This window comes from Podarcis erhardii, assembly GCF_964252035.2.
Source record: "Podarcis erhardii genome assembly, chromosome: 4".
Classification (NCBI taxonomy): Eukaryota; Metazoa; Chordata; class Lepidosauria; order Squamata; family Lacertidae; genus Podarcis; species Podarcis erhardii.
The window spans coordinates 15,744,827-15,764,703 of record NC_138508.1 but is presented as its reverse complement, the minus strand read 5'-3'; the positions used below and the strand labels follow the sequence as shown (position 1 = coordinate 15,764,703).

The following is a 19,877-nucleotide window of genomic DNA, read 5'->3' as shown; positions in this document are numbered from 1 at the left end:
TGTGGTTCTTCTCTGCCTTTGTCTGCATCTGCGTTAATATGGATATTTTATTATGGTTTTATTGTCCAGCTGATTATAGACACCGGGTGCCTTTCTGGATGTAAACATGTGATATAAACGGTTCCAGTGAATAAAAAAAAAAATAAACACAGTGTTAATTTTTTACAACTGTTCATAGGAATATAGGAAGCTTTCGGGTGCCAAGTTAGACCACTGGTGCATCTAGCTCAGTACTGCTGGCATTGACTGACAGTGGCTCCCCAGAGTTCCAGTCTTCACCAGCCCTTCCCAGAACTTCCCCCCCATGCAAAACAGGTAGTTACCGCTAAGCCAGGAGCTCCCCCCCCCGAATGTGCTCCTGATGTGTGCGCCTACTCTCTTCTAGTGATCTGAATGCTGTGGGACGATTTTGGGGAGATTAGTAAGTGGAACATGTCATCGTTTAGCAAGGGATTGGACACACTGGCTTCTTTTTGGCTCCCTCCCAACAAACTGCATGATCTTACTTATCCTCAGTTACCCTGGAGGTAAGCAAGGTTTTCTAAGGATGGGTTGGGAATGAGCTGAAGGAGAAAAGGGGATATTTTATGCTGCTTTCCCCCAAATTGTTAACACTAAACAGAATCACTCTGACCCGTCTGTCCACTATAGAGTCAAATAGCTTCCCGAGTGTCACATGTGCTTACCAAAATTACAGCTGTTGGGTTGTTGTAAGCCTGCATTTGTTTCCAAAAGCCTGGTATTTGTGGGTACTGAGTGTGCTGTGGAAAGCAATCTGCCCAAAAGCAAATGGCTGGTGTGGTGTAGCAAGTGTGGTCTGCCAAGTCCCAAGTTCAGATCTCGCCACTGCATCAGCTCAGCAGACAGAGACATAAAGCAGCCCCCATTGCTTAGCCCCCAGATGCAACAGGAAGAAGAGGATAACAACATCTCACCTTATTGAATTGTTGTATGGAGCACAGAGATAATGGGCTCATTCATACTGTTGTTTAACATGGACAGCAAGCTTCAGGAGCCTTCATTGTCCACATGATGTTCTCTTCCATCATTGCCTTTCCCCTTCCACAATCTGGATTTAAACAACAGTATGGATGTTTCCCATGTCTCTGAAACATGCTCAACAAAATTAACATTATTATTGTTACATATTTAAAGATTCTCAAAAGTTGGGAGAAATATGTCACAGTACAGTGAGTTGGGCCCTGTTTTCTTAGGAAAATTGGGCCAGACGATCTGTCCACCTGTCCTAATATTGTGTGTCCACCCATCTTGATATGGTCCACCTTGATTGACAGGTGCTGTTCAGGATTCTAGGCAGACATCTTTCTCACCACCTGCCAGCCAGTCCTTCCAGTTGTAGATGTCAGGGTTTGGACCTGGCACTTTCTGTCTGCAACACTTGCACTTCCCCCCTGAGATGTCCCAGCCTTGTTATAGAAAGTCTCTCTGCATGTACAAAGAGTCTTCTTTGTACATACTACTTATGGTAACCTGATGAGCTGAGCTTCAGATCAGGCCATTGCTCCCCACCTAATCTAGAGAAGGACCCTTTGTTTCCATTTCAAAGTACTGAGAATTGAGGCTGCTTTAGTGACCTGGCCAGACTTTCATGTAGTGAAGCCAACCAATGCCTGGACTGAGCAATAGCTGAGTGGCAGGGACATATGCTTTTTATGCAGAAGGTCCCAGGTTCAATCCCTGTTATCTCCAGGTATGGCTGGGAGAGACCTTTTGTCTGCAACCCCTGAGAGCAGCTGCCAGGTCATAGAACCATAGAATTGCAGAGCTGGAAGGGATCCCAAGGATCATCTCATTCAACTTCCTGCGATGCAGGAATCTCAGCTAAATCATACATGACAGATGGCCACCCTGATGTAGATGCAACACATCTAACCTCAGCTCCAAGGAAGGAGAGTCCACCACCTTCTGAGGGAGTCCGTTCCACTGTGGAACACCTCTTCCTGAGCTAGATGGGCCAAGGATTTAACTTGGTCTGACCCATCTGCTAACGTTTGGCTTTCTCTGGGGCTCCTTCAGTCCAGGACGACTGCCCTTAGGAGGGCCACTCACCCCTGATCGCCCCCTGCCTTTATCTCCTGTTAAGGAACAGGGACGATTCCGGGACTCGACCAAGTGGCGAGAGCCGCGTGTTGCGTGCTGGAGAGGAGGGGCGGAAGCGGAGAGAGGCGCCAGGAGAAGGCGAAGGAGGAGAAGGAGAAGGCAAGCGCGCTTTGCTGGGCTTTCGGAGCCTCGACTCTCCGCGCGCGCCGGGCAAGAAACCAGCGAAGGTGGCCGGGCGCCGCTCCTCCTTTCTCTCTCCATCACCTGGCGAGCAGGAGGCGGCGACGGGCGAAGGGAAGGTCTGGCGTTGGTATCGGCCAGGGATCCGAGATCTGATTCCCTAGGCAGGGAAGCGGCGAGGGGAGGAGGCAGATTTCCTCCTCTCCTCCTTTCCAGCCGTTTGTCTCTTTGCCACCAGAGAAGGAAAAAAAGAGAAAGGCCAGTTGCTCTTGTCAGGGAGGGGAGGCAAGACCTCCCGAAGCTCCAGGGCATCGCTTCTCCCTCTGCCTGGCAGTGAAGGAATTCTGCATCCCGGCTGAAGCATCCTCTCTCCTCTCTCTCTCCTGAGCCATCCTTGTCTGGACCTGGCACTTCACGCCAGGCTGTGTCTGGGATTCTGGAACGGGGTAAGGTAATAGAGATGGGAGAAGGTGTGTGTGTGTGTCTTGGGGGGGGGGGGAGGTGGTTCTGCCTAAAGCATCCTAAAGGTGAGCCTGAACGGGTCGCAGCAGGGATGCAACCTGTATATATGTGTTTATTGCGGGAGATGGGGAGGGGGAAATGCCCATCTTGCACGCCGCCTTTCTTGAGGCTGCTAATGCCAGGTAGGAAATGCAGGCTCCTCTAAGGGGCAAATCCAGTTAATTCGAAGTTGCTACTGGGGCTCAGAAGGTGGCTTGGCATCCCGTCCTGGTTTGCATTAGAAACGACAGGGGGTGCATTTGGGGGGGGGGTCCGGGTTATGATTGTTTTTTTTTTTTTTAAGCAGTAGCGGATGCTGCTGCTGAAATGAGCCTGAGGGAAAGGGATGGCGGTGTGGAAGGGGTCTCTCCCTACAGACACACACTTCCCCTCGGTGCCCTGTGCCACAGACCTCTTCTCGTGACCTTGGGGAGCAAAGCGCTGTTTAGTGTTTCGCGCTTCAGATTTCTTTCTGTGTGACGGGGGCTGCGGGTCTGGTGTTTGCTATTCTCCCTTACTTTGCGCGGCTGTCAGAAGGCTCTCGGAACGCCGAGCAAACACAAATCAGCCCTGATGGTGCGGTTTAGATGAGAAAGGCAGAAATGATGGTATAGGTTCTATAACAAATCTGCACAATGTATAGAATGGAAAAAAAAAGCAAAAGCGAGCCTCCACTTCGTTAGCAACTCTCCCCCTCCCTCCCCCCACACTTTGGCATATAGGGGTTGTCATGGATGCCTTAACCCCCCACTCCTTGATTATTTAAATGCCAGCCTCTGTTCCCTTTCGTTCATCGCCTATCAAGCAAGGAGCTGGCCTCGGTCGCGGGCTGAGCCATTGTCGAATGTTTAGAACCACGGACAGCTCCCACAAGCGGCTGGGCGAGAAAAACGGGAGCGAGGGGAAAGGGAGAATCGAGTAGCGTGCGCCTGGATAAGTGAAGACGGCATTTAAATTTAGCCCGTGGGCTTCAGAAGATTAGCCGCATCTTTCTGGGGAAATCGACTGAACCTGTGGCATGTCTTTCTCCTGGGCTGCGAGGACATAAAGGGATGCATTGTACTGGCTCACCCCAGTGACCCCTGGGTTCCAGGTCTTCAGATGCTAGCAGGTCTCAGTAGGCTACTCAAGATCCCTTTGGAATGGGTTTTGTCGGTCCTTGTGGTCTTTAATGACTCTGTTGTTACGTTCATCTGCTCAAGCCTTTTCACTCATTGATAATTACTTCAGAACACACACACACACACACACACACACACACACACACACACACAAACTGCACACAGATCTTCAACACTATCCTTACAGTTGCAAACATCAATTAGATGCCCCACTAATAAAGCCTGCATTGGGGATATTTTGAAAAATTACCGGCTTTGTGAGCATGGCAGGGTAGTTTAAGGCAATTAAGGGGCAAGTGATCTTTGTTAACTGCTGGTGATCATACTCTTTGTGGCATGCAGAACATGGTAGCCAACAAATGCTACCTGCTGCCACATTCCACAATTGGACTGCACATATGAGAGCAGAGCAGGTTTTATTTTCAAACTCAAGCATGGGGTTATTTCAGATTAGGTAACATGGATCTTTCAGACCCACCACCTCTAAAAGTACCCTTCTGGATTCTTCTACGCTGGATTTTTAAAATTTTAGGTTAGGAATCACTAATCTATTTTAGTTGGTGCATAACTTTGCACTGTGTGTTCAGTGAAGGTAATAATCTACAGCATCATGGGGGGGCAGTTATTATTATTTCCAATTTTACTGATGAAAAACATCAGGCTCAGCAAGATTGTCTTGCTCAGAAATGCTCAGCTGAAATGCACTCACATTAGATTGTACATGTCAACTGCTGTGCAAGGATTACTTCTGCATTTATCCCCTGGTTGCTGTAAATGTATTTCCAAGGAGTAACTTGCTGGATGTAACCTACCGATAGATAACTACAGTCAAAGTAACAGCATGAGGAAGGGCATAGCACTCATTGCTTTGTTATTTATTAATGTATATACCACTTGCATGCCAAAATGGCTTCTAAGTGGTTTACAAGTGTAAAATCAATTATGAAACCCACACATTAAATTAAAACATGCAATAAAACAGTTCCATCAAAATATGAAAAACCCATTATTAAAATATATAATAATCCAAGCCCATCAAGAAGCATAACGATTCAAACAGCTGGAAGATTAATTCGGATAATTAGATCAGGAAATTCACACTCAGGGTTTGTCTAATTCAAGTTTGTGTCTCCAAAAGCTGACAGAATTCCAATACCGAGGGGGCTGCTTGTATTTTGGTATGGAGAGCATTCCACAACATGGGTGCTTCCAGTGAAAAAGCCTGCCTCTGTGTTACCACGAGCTGATACTCATCAGGCTGTGGCAAAACTAACTAGGTTCCGTTTGCTGATTTTAATGCCCTTATTGGGCAGTGGGGGGAAAGACGGCTTTTCAGGTAACTTGGTGCAGAGTTCTTTAGGGCTTTATATGGAAGTCGCATGACTTACTTGCATAGTAGGTTCTGTGGCTAACAGGCAGGCAGTGCCAGAGCCCCAAACACTGGTGTGCCCAATAAGGAGCATCTTTACTGCAGTCGAGCCTTTAAACCATCTTAGAATGGGGAAAACAAAATGACATTAGGCTAAATCTTGCAGAAATGTAACTGATCCACTGAACAAGGAACACAACAGAAGGCTGCATGTCCACTGTTGGGGACTACCGCCCTGCACCAAAGTAATGAGCAATAATCACTCAAGAGGGAGGTACACTTTGTTGTGAGTTTCATTGGCCACCCAACAGGTTATCAATGCTGTCTGATTACTTGGCATGTGGCAATTAGTGACAAATGCATCCCATTCCATTTGGAATTGCCAGTGTGGGGTTTCCATTTCGCAGAGACCTCTTTCTATACATGGCCTATTGTGTTCCAAAGGCCTCTGGGGAGAAAAGCCGATCTGAGACTTACACACTTGCTGCTGGAATTCTGTCTTGGCTCTCACAATAACGACAGTGGCACGGCCGGCTCTCTTTATAACCGAATCAACCTTATGAGCTACTTGATGCTATCTGGGAGGTGGCAGCAACAGAAATCCCTTAGCAAAGTAAATAAGGCAAAGCTGCCTGGTGACACAGTTATTATTGGCACAGATGTATGAGCCTCCCAAGTATTTAAGCAGAATGTACGTAATTCTAAAGAAGTGAAGCATTGTTGGGAGGTTGATGTGGGTAGTCAGTAGGCGTCTTGCTGGTTTAATTCCCATTTGTTTTGGTCGACTCGAGCATCTTTTGGTCTCTTGAGCAGGTGTTGCATCTTCTTGCTGTCTTTACTGTTTTAAATGCATCTTTTCGTGCTCACTTACTTCCTTGATTTGTTAGAATTTAGAAGAGTCCATTTGCTTTTGAAAAGAGAGTGCCAGAGAATTATGGGTGGTGATATATATATATATATATATATATATATATATATATATATAACTAGTATCTGTTTATTTACAAATGTACATGCTGAGTTGATGTAGGCAGCCCGGCAGTGTCAGTCTTCAAAGCAGCATTAGTCTTGCCAACTCTCAAGGAAACAGGCTTTATTAGTAGCCTTCCCCTTCCAAAGCCAATACTTCCCAGCCATCTCAATAACTCTGCAATGTGTATCTCCTTCACTAACTATGTTCCAGCCACCATAATAATTTGCCTTCAACATCCACCCAGTTAGGTGGAAGGGTGTTTTATAACTAGAAGACACCAGCTGTAAATGCTGATTTAAGAAAACATCATCTAGACATCGGTGTCCATTAAATCATAGAATTGTAGAGTTGGAAGGGACCCCAAGGGTCAACAAGTTGAACCATCTGCATTGCAGAAATCTATGAAGAAGCATCTTTAGCTCTTGGTTCATAAAACCTAGGAGAAAGGTGATCTCACCTGACTCCATTCCCATTACATTTTTGTTTTTACAACAAAAGTGCTGACACCCAAAATATCCAACATATTCATTTTCCTAGTTGGCTTGACGTGACACTTCCCATATCTGTGCTTCTTCCCTGATCGTTTTGCCTTGAGATATTGCAGATTGTTGGGTAAGCATTTTTGGACTGGAATGGGAAAGTCTAGCTGTTATATTAGCCCTATAATAATGTTTAACTAGGAGCAATAATGATCTGTCTCAAACCTTTATAGAGGTCTCAGCAGGCAGTTTTATACTAAGGTGTTTGTCAACTCTGGCTACAAAAATATGTGAGAATGGAGATAAGGCAAAAATACAAAGATAGCAGAGCCTGGAAATGATTGTGGACAGTGGAATACAAGCATAGTTAGTAGCATGAGTTAAGCACCTGCATCTGAACATTTACGGCCCTCAATAAATATTCTGATGGCCCCTTTGCTGGCTTTATTTTCCTTTCTCAATTTATCAGTGTAACAACACAGTAGTGTATGCCACATCTCCCATTCCCTTTTCGGTACTGTCATATAGCTGGTCTTTAAAAGGTCTAATCTAAAGCCCATTAAAGTGTGAGTTCAGTGCTGAGCAGCTGTGGAGTTTTAGAGCTGCAGCATTTGCGACTCATCAAAAACCAGATCAGGCTGGCAAAAGCCTTAAACAGCACCCCTGGGTCAACTCAAAGGTGGTGGTGGTGGGGAATCCTATCTGATTTACAGTTTAAGGTTTAACATGCCTTTACTTCTGCTGTGCAAGGTAGGGTGTGTGGGGGGATGAGGTAGGCCTTACTATGAAGCAACTTGAAGCAGTTGCTTTAGGATGTGGATAAGGGGAAAGATAGGTGGGTGGGATGTGGCCATCTATTTTGGATGCAAAAAGTATCTACAGCCAGCAGAAGACATTACAGTTATATCTGTTTGTCTTTTGGGTCTAGGGATCTTCTTTCCATCTACCTATCCTGTGCTGTGGCTTGGAGAAACACAAGGGAAATGGTAATTAATACTGCAGGGCAAGGCAAATCAGGACCCTGGCCAGCTCCCAGTGGGCCCTGTTAGATGAGCTTTAGAAGATGTTGTCTCAGCAAAGGTTTAGTCTTGGGGTGACTGGTGCATTATCTCGATCAGAGTCCTCCTCTGGCCAACACCGGTAACCTGAGCCTGGGTGTACATTCCTAACCAGCTCTCTAGGCCTTAATAGATACTTGTGAACGGCTTAGCCCTATGCTTATGTTGCTCCTGCTCACCATTACCTCTTGTAAAAGACACAGAGAGCAAAAAACTTAAATATACCACCACATTTTCTATCCCTTTGCCTCCCCATTTATTTTCCATTGTCCCAAGACAGGATGCTCTTAGCCTGCATGTGAGCTGGGCTCTCAGTAGCTGCTCTACTTTTAGGTTAATCAGAGCTCTGGTATGAGTGTATTTTAGAAACGAGGCAAGAAGGCTGATAAAATATTTTTTACATCAGTTTAATAATAAAGTCCCATTAACCATCCATAACATCTAGAGATAGAGTAGAAAAGACATTAAAATAAATTAGTTTCACAGGATTTCTGTAAGGGGAAATATAGGAATAGCAGTGTTGGGTTGGCACATCCTTCACTAGCCTTCTCAGTTCACCATTTATGGAACATCCTCTCTGGTGAGGGGTGTCTGCCCCCTTCTTTATTAGCATTCCTTTTTACCCAGTCATCTTATGGCTATAACATGTGAGCATGTGATGGTTTGTAAATGTTTTTAAATATGTTGGTATTTTATTTTTAATTGTATTGTGTTAGCACTGGCATGTTTGCTCTCCTTTGGGTGGAAGGGTGGCATGCTAGGCTCCTGTGTTGTTTGAAAGGCTCAAAATTCACAGTTTTGCAGTTGCTTACACTCAAGCATCAAGAACCAGTACTGAAAAATGGAGACCCCCCCCCCCAAAAAAATAGGTTTTTACAAAAAGAAAAACCAGCCTGAGCCGGAGTGGTTATAAATGCCCTCTTATGACTTACCACTTAATTCTGACCTTAAAGAACTGTTCTCTCGACTCTGTCTTTTCCTTCCACTTCCTGCCTGCGTTTATGTTTGTGAGCCTGACGACGATGCTGGCCTCTCTTCATTTAAATTAATGTGAGCTGTTTGGGGAGACAATAATTAGACTGATAGATGGATTAAAACAATAGTCGCAGTATCACAGAATTGTAGAGTTGGAAACGACCACAAGGACAATCCAGTCCAACCCTCTGCAATGGAGGAATCCTTTTACCCAACGTGGGACTCAAACCCACAGCCCTGGAGGAAATGGGTGGAGATGTTGCTTAGCAACCAGGCAGAGTGGCATGATGATATTCACGTGCTTCGATCGGTTGTGCAGTTCTGATGAAGTTTTCCTCAGTATGGTTGCTTGATCCATGGTTTTAAGCTCGGTAATAAGTTGCAATAGACTGGAAAGAGAAGTTGCTGAATTGCAACTTATTACCAAACTTAAAAACACAGAGAGACCTGGTCTGAATAGAGACATTGGATTCTTATCTCATTATACACGATAAAGCTATTTTTAGCCATCTCACCCCTTGCTTTTTCCTGTAAGACCAATTGCAGTTGTTAACCATCATCAACAGGTTTACCACACCTATCAGCCAATCACCCATTCCCACCACCCTTCTGAGTAATACCCTCCCCACCCTCTCACTATATACAGTGGTACCTCGGGTTACATACGCTTCAGGTTACAGACGCTTCAGGTTACAGACTCCGCTAACCCAGAAATAGTACCTCGGGTTAAGAACTTTGCTTCAGGATGAGAACAGAAATCGTGCTCTGGTGGCGCAGCGACAGCAGGAGGCCCCATTAGCTAAAGTGGTGCTTCAGGTTAAGAACAGTTTCAGGTTAAGAACGGACCTCCAGAACGAATTAAGTACTTAACCCGAGGTACCACTGTATAAGGGTCTGGTACTTCTGTTTCAGTGTATCTGAAGAAGTGTACATGCACATGAAAGCTCATACCAATAACAAACTTAGTTGGTCTCTAAGGTGCTACTGGAAGGATTTTTTTTATTTTGTTTTGACTACGGCAGACCAACACGGCTACCTAAAGGTAAAGGTAAAGGTACCCCTGCCCGTTCGAGCCAGTCTTGCCAGACTCTAGGGTTGTGCGCTCATCTCACTCTATAGGCCAGGAGCCAGCGCTGTCCGCAGACACTTCCGGGTCACGTGGCCAGCGTGACAAGCTGCGTCTGGCGAGCCAGCACAGCACACGGAACGCCGTTTACCTTCCTGCTGGTAAGCGGTCCCTATTTATCTACTTGCACCCAGAGGTGCTTTCAAACTGCTAGGTTGGCAGGCGCTGGGACCAAACGACGGGAGCGCACCCCGCCGCGGGGATTCGAACCGCCGACCATGCGATCGGCAAGTCCTAGGCGCTGAGGTTTTACCCACAGCACCACCTGCGTCCCTGTAGGGATATTAGTTGTTAGCTTTGGGAGATGTGTGTCAGTGTGGTTGCCCATTGAAGTTCTGTGTTGGACTGGGGGCTTCTGTGGAGCTGTATGCTGGAACACCAATCCCCCAAAACACGCACCTACGTTGGATTCAATGTTAATTGCAGTTTTATGCAACTTGCCACAGAGTGACGCTGCAAGACAGAGGTTGAGGACCTCAGTCCTGGGAGCCAAATTTGGCCCTCAAGGTGCCTTTGCCGGCCCTCTTGACTCTCTCCCTGGCCACAGCCCCTTTCTCAAAGTCACCCCTTTCTCAAAGTCAGCCCCCCCAATTGCTTGAACTCAGTTCCGGCATCTTTTAGGTGGGCGCCATTGCCATTATAAGAGAACAAGACAGGGGTTCATGGTGAGTTAGAATAAAAGAATTGTGGAGCTGGAAGGGACCCCGAGGGTCATCTAGTCCAACCCCCTGCAATGCAGGGCTATGCAGCTGTCCCATACGGGGATCGAACCTGCAATCTTGGTGTTATCGGCACCATGCTCTAACCAACTGTGCTATCCATCTGCTTAGCTCTGGCACCTCTTTTTCTAGAAAAATAACACTGCTTCTTGGTCATGTTTTGCACCATCCTTGAGTATTTTTGCTTGGCTGGGATGTCATTGGCCCCTGATAATGCCACTTGCTTGGCTAAATGGAGGATAGAGGGGGGGGGAGTGTGACTGTGTGTACTAATCAACTGTGCAAAGGTAAAATTTATTTATTTTTTACTCCTTCCACTTTTGGCTCTGGCCACATCTACTAGTGGCATGCAACTCCCTAAATTTGCCTAGAAGGCAATGCGACCCTATTCTTTGCTGTAAATTTTGGAGATTACAGCTATCCTAAGAGAGCGTTTCATTTGGAAAGCTACTAGACTATAGCCACTAAAGTTCTAACCTCATTTGTCTAATGGGAAGGGGGGGAAATCCTATTTGCTTTTTCTTCTTCTTTCTCTCTTTTCAAGAGTTCTCTAAATGAGTCTAGGGATGAGTAATAGGGAACTTGAGAGTGAAGCATAATGGAAAAAGAAGGAAGGCTTTTATCAGGTGGAACCACTAGTGGGTGCTGTTACAATAACGTATGATTTGAAATGCATTGGATGGTTAACTGTGTTCGTTTCGAGTCCAGTATATAGAAATGCAGAGCTGTATCCCTAGACAGAATGCAGTAAGACCCTGTTTATAAAATAAAGCCCTTTGCAGAGTGGCTGAGTGCTTGAAAGCCTGGTAGAGCACAGACTTTGCATTCAAAAGGCCCCAAGTGCAGTCTTTAGCATCTCCAAGTAGGGCTAAGGAAAAACTCCTGCCTGCAACCCTAGAGAGCTATTGGGAGTCAGTGTCAGCAGTACTGAGCTAAATGGATCTATGACCATTTTTCCATATAGATACATAGGGATAGCTATAGTTATACTGTAGATATGCATCACACTAAGAACATAACATAGGAATACCTGGATCAGGCCAATGGTACGTTTCCAAGCACAATTCAAAGTGTTGGTGCTGACCTTGAAAGCCCTAAACGGCCTCGGTCCAGTATACCTGAAGGAGCATCTCCACCTCCATTGTTCAGCCCAGACACTGAGGTCCAGCTCCGAGGACCTTCTGGCAGTTCCCTCGCTGCGAGAAGTGAGGTTGCAGGGAACCAGGCAGAGGGCCTTCTCGGTGGTGGCACCCGTCTTGTGGAATGCCCTCCCATCAGATGTCAAGGAAATAAACAACTACCTGACTTTTAGAAGACATCTGAAGGCAGCCCTGTTTAGGGAATTTTTAAATGTTTGATGTTTTAGCCTGTTTTTAATATTCTGTTGGGAGCCTCCCAGAGTGGCTGGGGAAGCCCAGCCAGATGGGCGGGGTATAAATAATAAATTATTATCCTCTCGTCCAGCATCCTGTTCTCACAGTGGTGAACCAGATGTCCCTCTGGGAAACCAGGGAGCAGAGCATGCGCACAACAGCCCTCTCCCCTCCCATGGTTTTCAGTAGCTGGTATTCAGAAGCATTGTTGCCTACAGATGCGGAGGTAGACCGTAGCCATCATGGCTAATAGACGTCAACGGCCTTATCCTCCATGAATTTGTCTAATCTCTCTTTTAAAGCCCTGACCTAGCCACTGTGATCCACGGGACGGTCACCTCCAGACTGGATTACTGTAACTCGCTCTACGTGGGGCTGCCCTTGAGACTTACCCAGAAACTCCAGCGGGTGCAGAATGCCGCGGCGAGGCTCCTTATGGGGTCTTCGCTGCGAGATCACATTCATCCAGTGCTATACCAGCTGCACTGGCTCCCGGTGGAGTACAGGATCAGGTTTAAGGTGCTGGTTTTAACCTTTAAAGCCCTATACGGCCTAGGACCCTCGTACCTACGGGACCGCCTCTCCTGGTATGCCCCACAGAGAAACCTACGGTCTGCAAATAATAACATCCCCAAGGTCCCAGGCCTCAGAGAGGTTAGGCTGGCCTCAACTAGAGCCAGGGCCTTCTCGGCTGCGGCTCCAATCTGGTGGAACGCTCTGTCACAAGAGACCTGACATCTTTCCGCAGGGCCAGCAAGACAGAGTTGTTCCACCAGGCCTTTGGTTAGGGCGCAGCCTGACTCCCTCCTCTGGTAACCTGCACAGAATTTTGCTTAATCGGTTGCCATTAATTTGATTTTAATTAATTTTTATAATGAAATATTTTTAGAATGTGTGATTATTTGATTGTTTGATTATTGTTAGCCGCCCTGAGCCCGGCTTCGGCTGGGGAGGGCGGGATATAAATAAAATTTATTATTATTATTATTATTATTATTATTATTATTATTATTATTATCCGAGTTGGCAGCCATCGCTCCTCCTGGGGGAGAGGGTTCCATAGTTTGACTATGTGCTGTGTAAAAAAGTACTTTCTTTTATCTATCTTAATTCTTCAAACGTTCAATGTCATCTGATGTCCCTAAGTTCTAAGGGAGGGAGAAATACCTTTTCTCTAAACTAAAAAGTCTGAGGTGTGCTATCTCACACACTGCTCTACAAATGCAACTGGAAAAGTTAATTGCACACACAGTTTGTTTGCTTCTTCATTTATTTAAAGGGTGTGTACCCCACTCTTCGGGACGTGGGTGGCGCTGGGGTCTAAACCACAGAGCCTAGGACTTGCCGATCAGAAGGTCGGCGGTTTGAATCCCCACAACGGGGTGAGCTCCCATTGCTTGGTCCCTGCTCCTGCCCACTTAGCAGTTCGAAAGCACGTAAAAGTGCAAGTAGATAAATAGGTACCACTCAGGTGAGAAGGTAAATGGCATTTCCGTGCACTGCTCTGGTTTCATCAGAAGCGGCTTAGTCATGCTGGCCACATGACCCGGAAGCTGTACACTGGCTCACCTCGGCGAGATGAGCGCCGCAACTCTAGAGTCGGCCGCAACTGGACCTAACGGTCAGGGGTCCTTTTACCTTTACCCCACTCTTCAGCCAAAAAGGCTCTCAAAGTGTCTTACATGCAATTAAAACAAGACAGCCCCTACCCACAGGCTCATAATCTAAAAACGGCACACAAGGGAAAGGGGGCAGGCAGAGAAGAGGAAAATAAAAATTTATATTCAGGCACCAATTTGTAAAGAGTTGTTTCTGCAACGACCATCTGGCACAGTTGTGTGTTGCAAATAGAAACAAGTGTTTTCTGAAATTGTCAGCACAGAATGATCAATACTTTTATACAGACTTTGTGTTGGGAGCTGTCCTGAGCCGCTTTCCCACCAAAACCAGACATCAGCCAAGAATATGCTGCTCACAAGGGGAGTTTTTGGACAGGATGGCTCCCTTTTCGGAACTATAATCGCCTGTACAGCTGACTTCTCCTTTTCTCCCCTCCCCTCCTGCAACAGATTCGCTGTTAGATAATATCTTAGTAGCATGAATCATGTGTTATTATTAGTGCACATTAAAGTACGGGCACAAAGGAGGCAGGGAAACATGTATGCATTTATTTTTTGTGTGAAATCTGCATACCACCCATCTGCCAAATGGAGTTCCAAATGCACATTAATTAAGCAGCACAGACAACATTTGTAAGAAAAAGGATAAGCAAGGATAAAATGAGAATATTGAACTGTTTCAGACAAAAGGGGGAAACACAAATAAATCGAGCACCAATTGTTATTTTGTTTAGTTTTCAATTACAAAACCCTGGAAGTGGCTAGGATTAGATTTCCTGGCAGATACAAGGGGTGGCAATTTATTATTATCATTATCATTTTATTATTATATCCATTTATAACACTGCTTAATGCCAAAACAGGTTTCCAAGTGGTTTACAAAGTATGATGCAGACATTAAAATATGAGCACCCATAATTAAGATGCACAGTACAACAATCCCATTAAAATATATGCACCTGCAATTAATATATATATAATAAAACAACCCCATTAAATCAGCACAAAAATTGAAACAGTAGACTCGGGTGCATTTTCCAAATACAGACCAGGCCTTCCATGTTTCAGGAGCAAGTCCTCTTTTTGTGAATTGCTTTGAGCCCATAACTCAAAGCAATATTTGCCTCACAAATGTAAGGCAAAACCTGAGGTCGCTGACCCTATTAAAATGGTGGTCGGAGTGCAATGCATTGTGGGCCAATGTACCATATTTGCTTGTGCACAAATGGAAGGGCTTCTCTGTAGTGTAGGGTAGGGTTAGGGGTAATGTATCATCTACCATCTGCTGGGGACTGATCAGACGTGTGAATTGCCAAGCGGTTATTGCAAATCTGCTGTTTTGGCAGAGGAATGCTAAGTATGGGAAACCAACAGAACTTACACTGCCTTAAACTAAGCGGGCCAAAATTATCTCTATTCCAAACACTGCTCAGGAGCTGGGCTGCTGCCAGCAGAGCTTGCTTAAGCCTGCAGAGGGGAAACGTGCCTTTCAAATAGAGTTTGACTTAAACAGCCCTTTTTGCTAGGGTATGTACTGCTGGGTCGCCAGGCCATGTAACCAAGCTGAAGTCACCTCATCACTCCCCTGGAATGAGACCCAGTTGAGCTGGGACGAGGGAGATACACTGGCATATCTCCAGCTGAGCTAAGCTTAAGTTAGCATCAGCCAGATGAGCCAGAGATCTTCTGGATCCTAACACCTTCATCCTAGCAGATTGTGGGTTTGGATTGCTCCCTACACTTATAGTAGTAGTAGTAGTAGTAGTAGCAGCAATAATAATAATACAGTGGTACCTCGGGTTACATACGCTTCAGGTTACATACGCTTCAGGTTACAGACTCCGCTAACCCAGAAATAGTGCTTCGGGTTAAGAACTTTGTTTCAGGATGAGAACAAAAATCGTGCTCCAGTGGTGCGGCGGCAGCAGGAAGCCCCATTAGCTAAAGTGGTGCTTCAGGTTAAGAACAGTTTCAGGTTAAGAACGGACCTCCGGAACAAATTAAGTACTTAACCTGAGGTACCACTGTAATAATAATAATAATAATGATTAATAATACCTCTTGCCTAGTTTCTGTACACTGGGATCATCAAACTGTTGAATGACAGGGCAGTCATTTCAATAAATGATAAATAATAAACAGGTTCATTTATAGGATAAAGATGGTGATGGGGTTTTCAGTCGAGACTAATGGAGGCTTCGCCCCTTTGGAAATGTGTAGGAAGAGAAAATTCTGTTCAGGGACAAAGCATTACAGAAGGCTATTAATTTAGGGAAGGCACTTTAAATGCATAGGCATTTGCAGAGGAGACTGAATTGCCTTTAGAGGCATACAATGAGCAGTTAAGCGCTGCAATAGAAGAAAACAGATTGCGTTGTAATTAAAGTGGGCTTAGCTAACCTGAACGACAGAGAGCTTCATTGCAGAGCAGGGCTGGAGTGATCCAGCCCTCCAGATCCTGACAAGCTGCAGGGAGGTTGTATAATGGGGACATCCTTGCGAATTCTTCACTGCTTCACTGCATAGGCAGCAAGTGACGATTTGCCCCACGTTTTGAAGAGGGCTGAGGCATACTGGTAATTTCCGTTTGCTGCTACAGATTTAATTTGGAGCTGGAGTCTGTATTTGGTTTCATGCTGTTTTCATGCATCTGCGAGTGACGTGAGCATGTCACATGGCGTGCGCATGCCACCGTGGATTATTATTGAGGGGGCCCAGCCCCCTCCTTGAAAATTTGGGGGGCAACTCATCACCTCATCCCCGCCCCCCAGATGGTGCCCCTGGTCTTATATATGCTCTTACTGTGATTTATGGTTGAGATGATAGATAGATAGATAGATAGATAGATAGATAGATAGATAGATATAGATAGATAGATATAGATAGATGATAGATAGATAGATAGATAGATAGATAGATAGATAGATAGATGATAGATCTATCTCTTCCTGGAAACCCTTTTGGCATGTGGGGAAATGATATAAAATATACAAAATGTATCTTTTTAGGGACCACCTTACTTCTGTAATTTTAAATTGTTTCAACTATTTTTTAATATTATGCGATACTGTTTTTGTTTTTTTAAAAAATAATAATTGTTGTAACCTCCCTTAAGGTGAAAGGTAGGAAATAAATTTTAACAATAATTGTAGTGATCATCAGATTATTTTGCCTGATGTGTAATCTGGTAATAGATTCAGTGATGTATAGAACCTCTATAATTTTCTTTATTAGTCTTCTAGAAATTCTTTTAGCTTCCTTAAAGTTTCTCCATTCACTTCAAATGCTGCTTTAGTCCAGTGATAAGGAACCTGAGGCCCTCCAGATGTAGTTCCAACTCTAGTCACCCTCAGTCAGCATGAGATGACAGATGTTTTGTTCCAGCAGCATCTGGAGGGCCATCCCTGCTTTAGTTGGAAACAATGTTTTCCAATCTTGGGTCTCCAGCTGTTTTTGGACTACAACTCCCATTATCCCTAGCTAGCAGGATCAGCGGTCAGGGGTGATGGGAATTGTAGTCCAAAAAAAAAAGGTGGAAACCCAAGTTTGGGAAACACTGGTCTAAAATATTGATGGGCTTTCTAGTTTTAAAATATTCTAGAAATGCGTGCTCTATTTTTTTTTTTTTTAACCACTCCATTTTCTCTTAAAGGCTGAGAAGACTATGATTGTATCCTTCGTTATCAGCAGAGGAGATGTTCGCCATCTTATAGAAAATGCTTGGAAACACCAGTTGACCGCCGGCTCAGTTGCTTTGATTCCTTCAAAAGACGTCGTCGTTGCTGCTTAAAAACGCTCTCACCTTGTGGTCCCACCATGTTTCCTATACTGGCTTAAACCATTTCCTAAAATGCTCCTTCTGCCGTTCCTTGCAGTCTTGTTATTGAAGGAAGATGCCTGTGGGAACTTTGGTCTTTTGGTTTCTGCACAGTCCAATGAGAGGAGAGTGGTTGCCTACATGCCAGGGGACATCATCATTGGGGCTCTGTTCTCTGTGCACCACCAGCCAAGTGTTGACAAAGTCCACGAGAGGAAGTGCGGAGAGGTGAGGGAGCAGTATGGCATTCAGCGAGTGGAGGCGATGCTCCATACACTCGACAGGATTAACCAGAACCAGACCTTGTTGCCAAACATAACGTTAGGTTGCGAGATCAGAGACTCGTGCTGGCACTCGGCGGTTGCTCTCGAGCAAAGCATCGAGTTCATACGGGATTCTCTCATCTCAGCGGAAGAGGAAGAAGGGCTGATGAAGTGTGTGGATGGCTCGACATCTTCCTTCCGTTCCAAAAAGCCCATTGTCGGCGTCATCGGGCCTGGGTCCAGTTCGGTGGCCATCCAGGTCCAAAACTTGTTGCAGCTCTTCAACATACCTCAGATTGCTTACTCGGCAACCAGCATGGACTTAAGTGACAAGACCTTGTTCAAGTACTTCATGAGAGTGGTGCCCTCAGATGCACAACAGGCTCGGGCGATGGTGGACATAGTTAAGAGATACAACTGGACTTACGTCTCTGCTGTGCATACTGAAGGTAAGGGAGAACATTCACATTCACATTCACATGCAATAAGGATACGTTCTGGGTTAACTTATAGAGCATATACCATGTTCCATGTTTGTAGAATCAGTATGATCTCAAACTGATTATTTTCTGTTGCCTCAAATTTTGAACCCCTTTATACATACAGCAAGGGCAGTGGCGGAGGAAGCCTCTTGGGCACCTGGGGAGGGGCTCCCAGGGGCGTGGTGAACCACCCATCGGGGCGGGGCTTGCAGTGCCACACGGCACCCATAGGGACAGGCAGAAGTGGAGCTAGCGGCGTCGGCACGTGTCCCAAGGGGGCGGGGCCGTCTTAAGCATATCTGGCGCCGTGGTGCAAAGATCCCTCTGGTGCCCCCCGGCAACTCCAAAACAAGGGAGGGGGCAGTGGAAAATGTCCTCTGCCTCCCCCACCCCCCCGATCCCCAGCGTTGTGCTGGTCCCGTGGGTTACCCAAGAGGCGAGGTCCAAGTCTGGTCCGTGGTCAAAGGTCCAACATGGAGGCAGTCCATAGTAGCTGGAGCTGGGTGCAGAGCAGGGAGTCGGGTGAAGTCATGAACAGGCATGCAAGCAGGGAGCCAGGGCGGGTCAGGAGCTCAGGCAGAAAAGCAGGACAGGGTTCAGGCAGGAACTAGCAACCAACAATGTTGCTCCCACAGCTTAGAATTGGGGCTGGCCGGCTTTTATCTGCCCTGAGGCATAGGGCAGCCCTGATCCTCTGGTGACGCACCCCTCCTGGCCTGGAGGCAAGCACTCCTCCTGTGGGAACTTGGTTCCCTCCGCCTCTCTGCCCTGAGCCTCTGCAGCTCAGGAGAGGCTGGAGGGTTACCAGACCCAGAGGCAACCTCAGCTTCCTCTGACGGGACTGAGAGTGAAGCACCTGCAGGCAATGGGTCCTCCATCACCTCAGGAGCCAGAGCAGACTCAGCTGATGTCTGCACCTGAGGATCCAGCACAGGTGAGGACCCTTCAGGCTCAAGCCCCAGCCCTGGCTCAGCTGGTTCTGGAGGTGGGGAATCCTGTGCAGGCTTAGGTTCAGCATCCGAGTCCGAAACCCAGGCCATCACAGGCGTGGTGGTGGTGATCAAGCAGGAATACGTACTGGCGGACATGCTCTCCAGTGTCGGGGCTCCCGAGAAGGCAGCCCAGGAAGGCTGCACAGCATCTTTCACCAGGAAGCAGCAGGAGGAAAATGACTGGGAGCAGGGCTGTCTTTAGCAGATGCAGTGGCTTGGGAAGAAAGCTGCACTCCCACCAGCCATATAGTTGGTGGGGCGCAGCTGGTGGGGGTGTAGGAAAGTGGAGGCTGCCGGCAAAGCCGTGCAGCTCCCCTACTTGCTAGGGCACCCCTGAGAGGCCGGTGCCCTGGCGCAACGAACCACTAACACCAATGGGAAAGACGGCTCTGCATCAGCCCAGAGAGGTGCACCGGCAGCAGGGAGCTGAGAGGTCCCAGAGAGGTGCACCGGCAGCAGGGAGCGTCCTGGGGGGGGGGTACCTGTGGCGATGTCACCCCCCCCCCTCAGGGATGGCACCCGGGGTGGACCACACCCACCGCACCCTCCTTGCTCCGTCTCTGAGCAAGGATACCCCACCTATCTGCAAAACGCCTATTTTGCAGAGGATAAGCTCTAGTGATGTTTACACACCCCATTCCCAAAACTAGAAACAAACACCTATACCCTACAAAAAACTTGAAAACCCAGACGAAAAAGGAGGAAGTGCACCCAAAATGGATAAGCCCTTCTCAAACAATCACAATAAAAAGAAGAAGCCCCAAACACC

General features: G+C 46.5%; 1 protein-coding gene across 5 annotated transcripts in view; it reads left to right on the top strand.

The window, feature by feature from the left end:
* The window catches only part of GRM5 (glutamate metabotropic receptor 5), a 262,268-nt gene that overhangs the window by 5,755 nt on the left and 236,636 nt on the right, over positions 1–19,877 (top strand). For 2 of the 5 annotated variants that reach the window (XM_081860118.1, XM_081860119.1), the window contains exons 1-2: positions 2,162–2,687; positions 17,207–18,083. In XM_081860118.1, the coding sequence (XP_081716244.1) occupies positions 17,405–18,083 (679 nt within the window). In that variant the 5' untranslated portion in view covers positions 2,162–2,687; positions 17,207–17,404. Of the gene's footprint in view, positions 1–2,161; positions 2,688–17,206; positions 18,084–19,877 lie in introns of those variants that run through there. The other 3 variants (XM_081860117.1, XM_081860115.1, XM_081860116.1) reach the window with 3 other exon arrangements.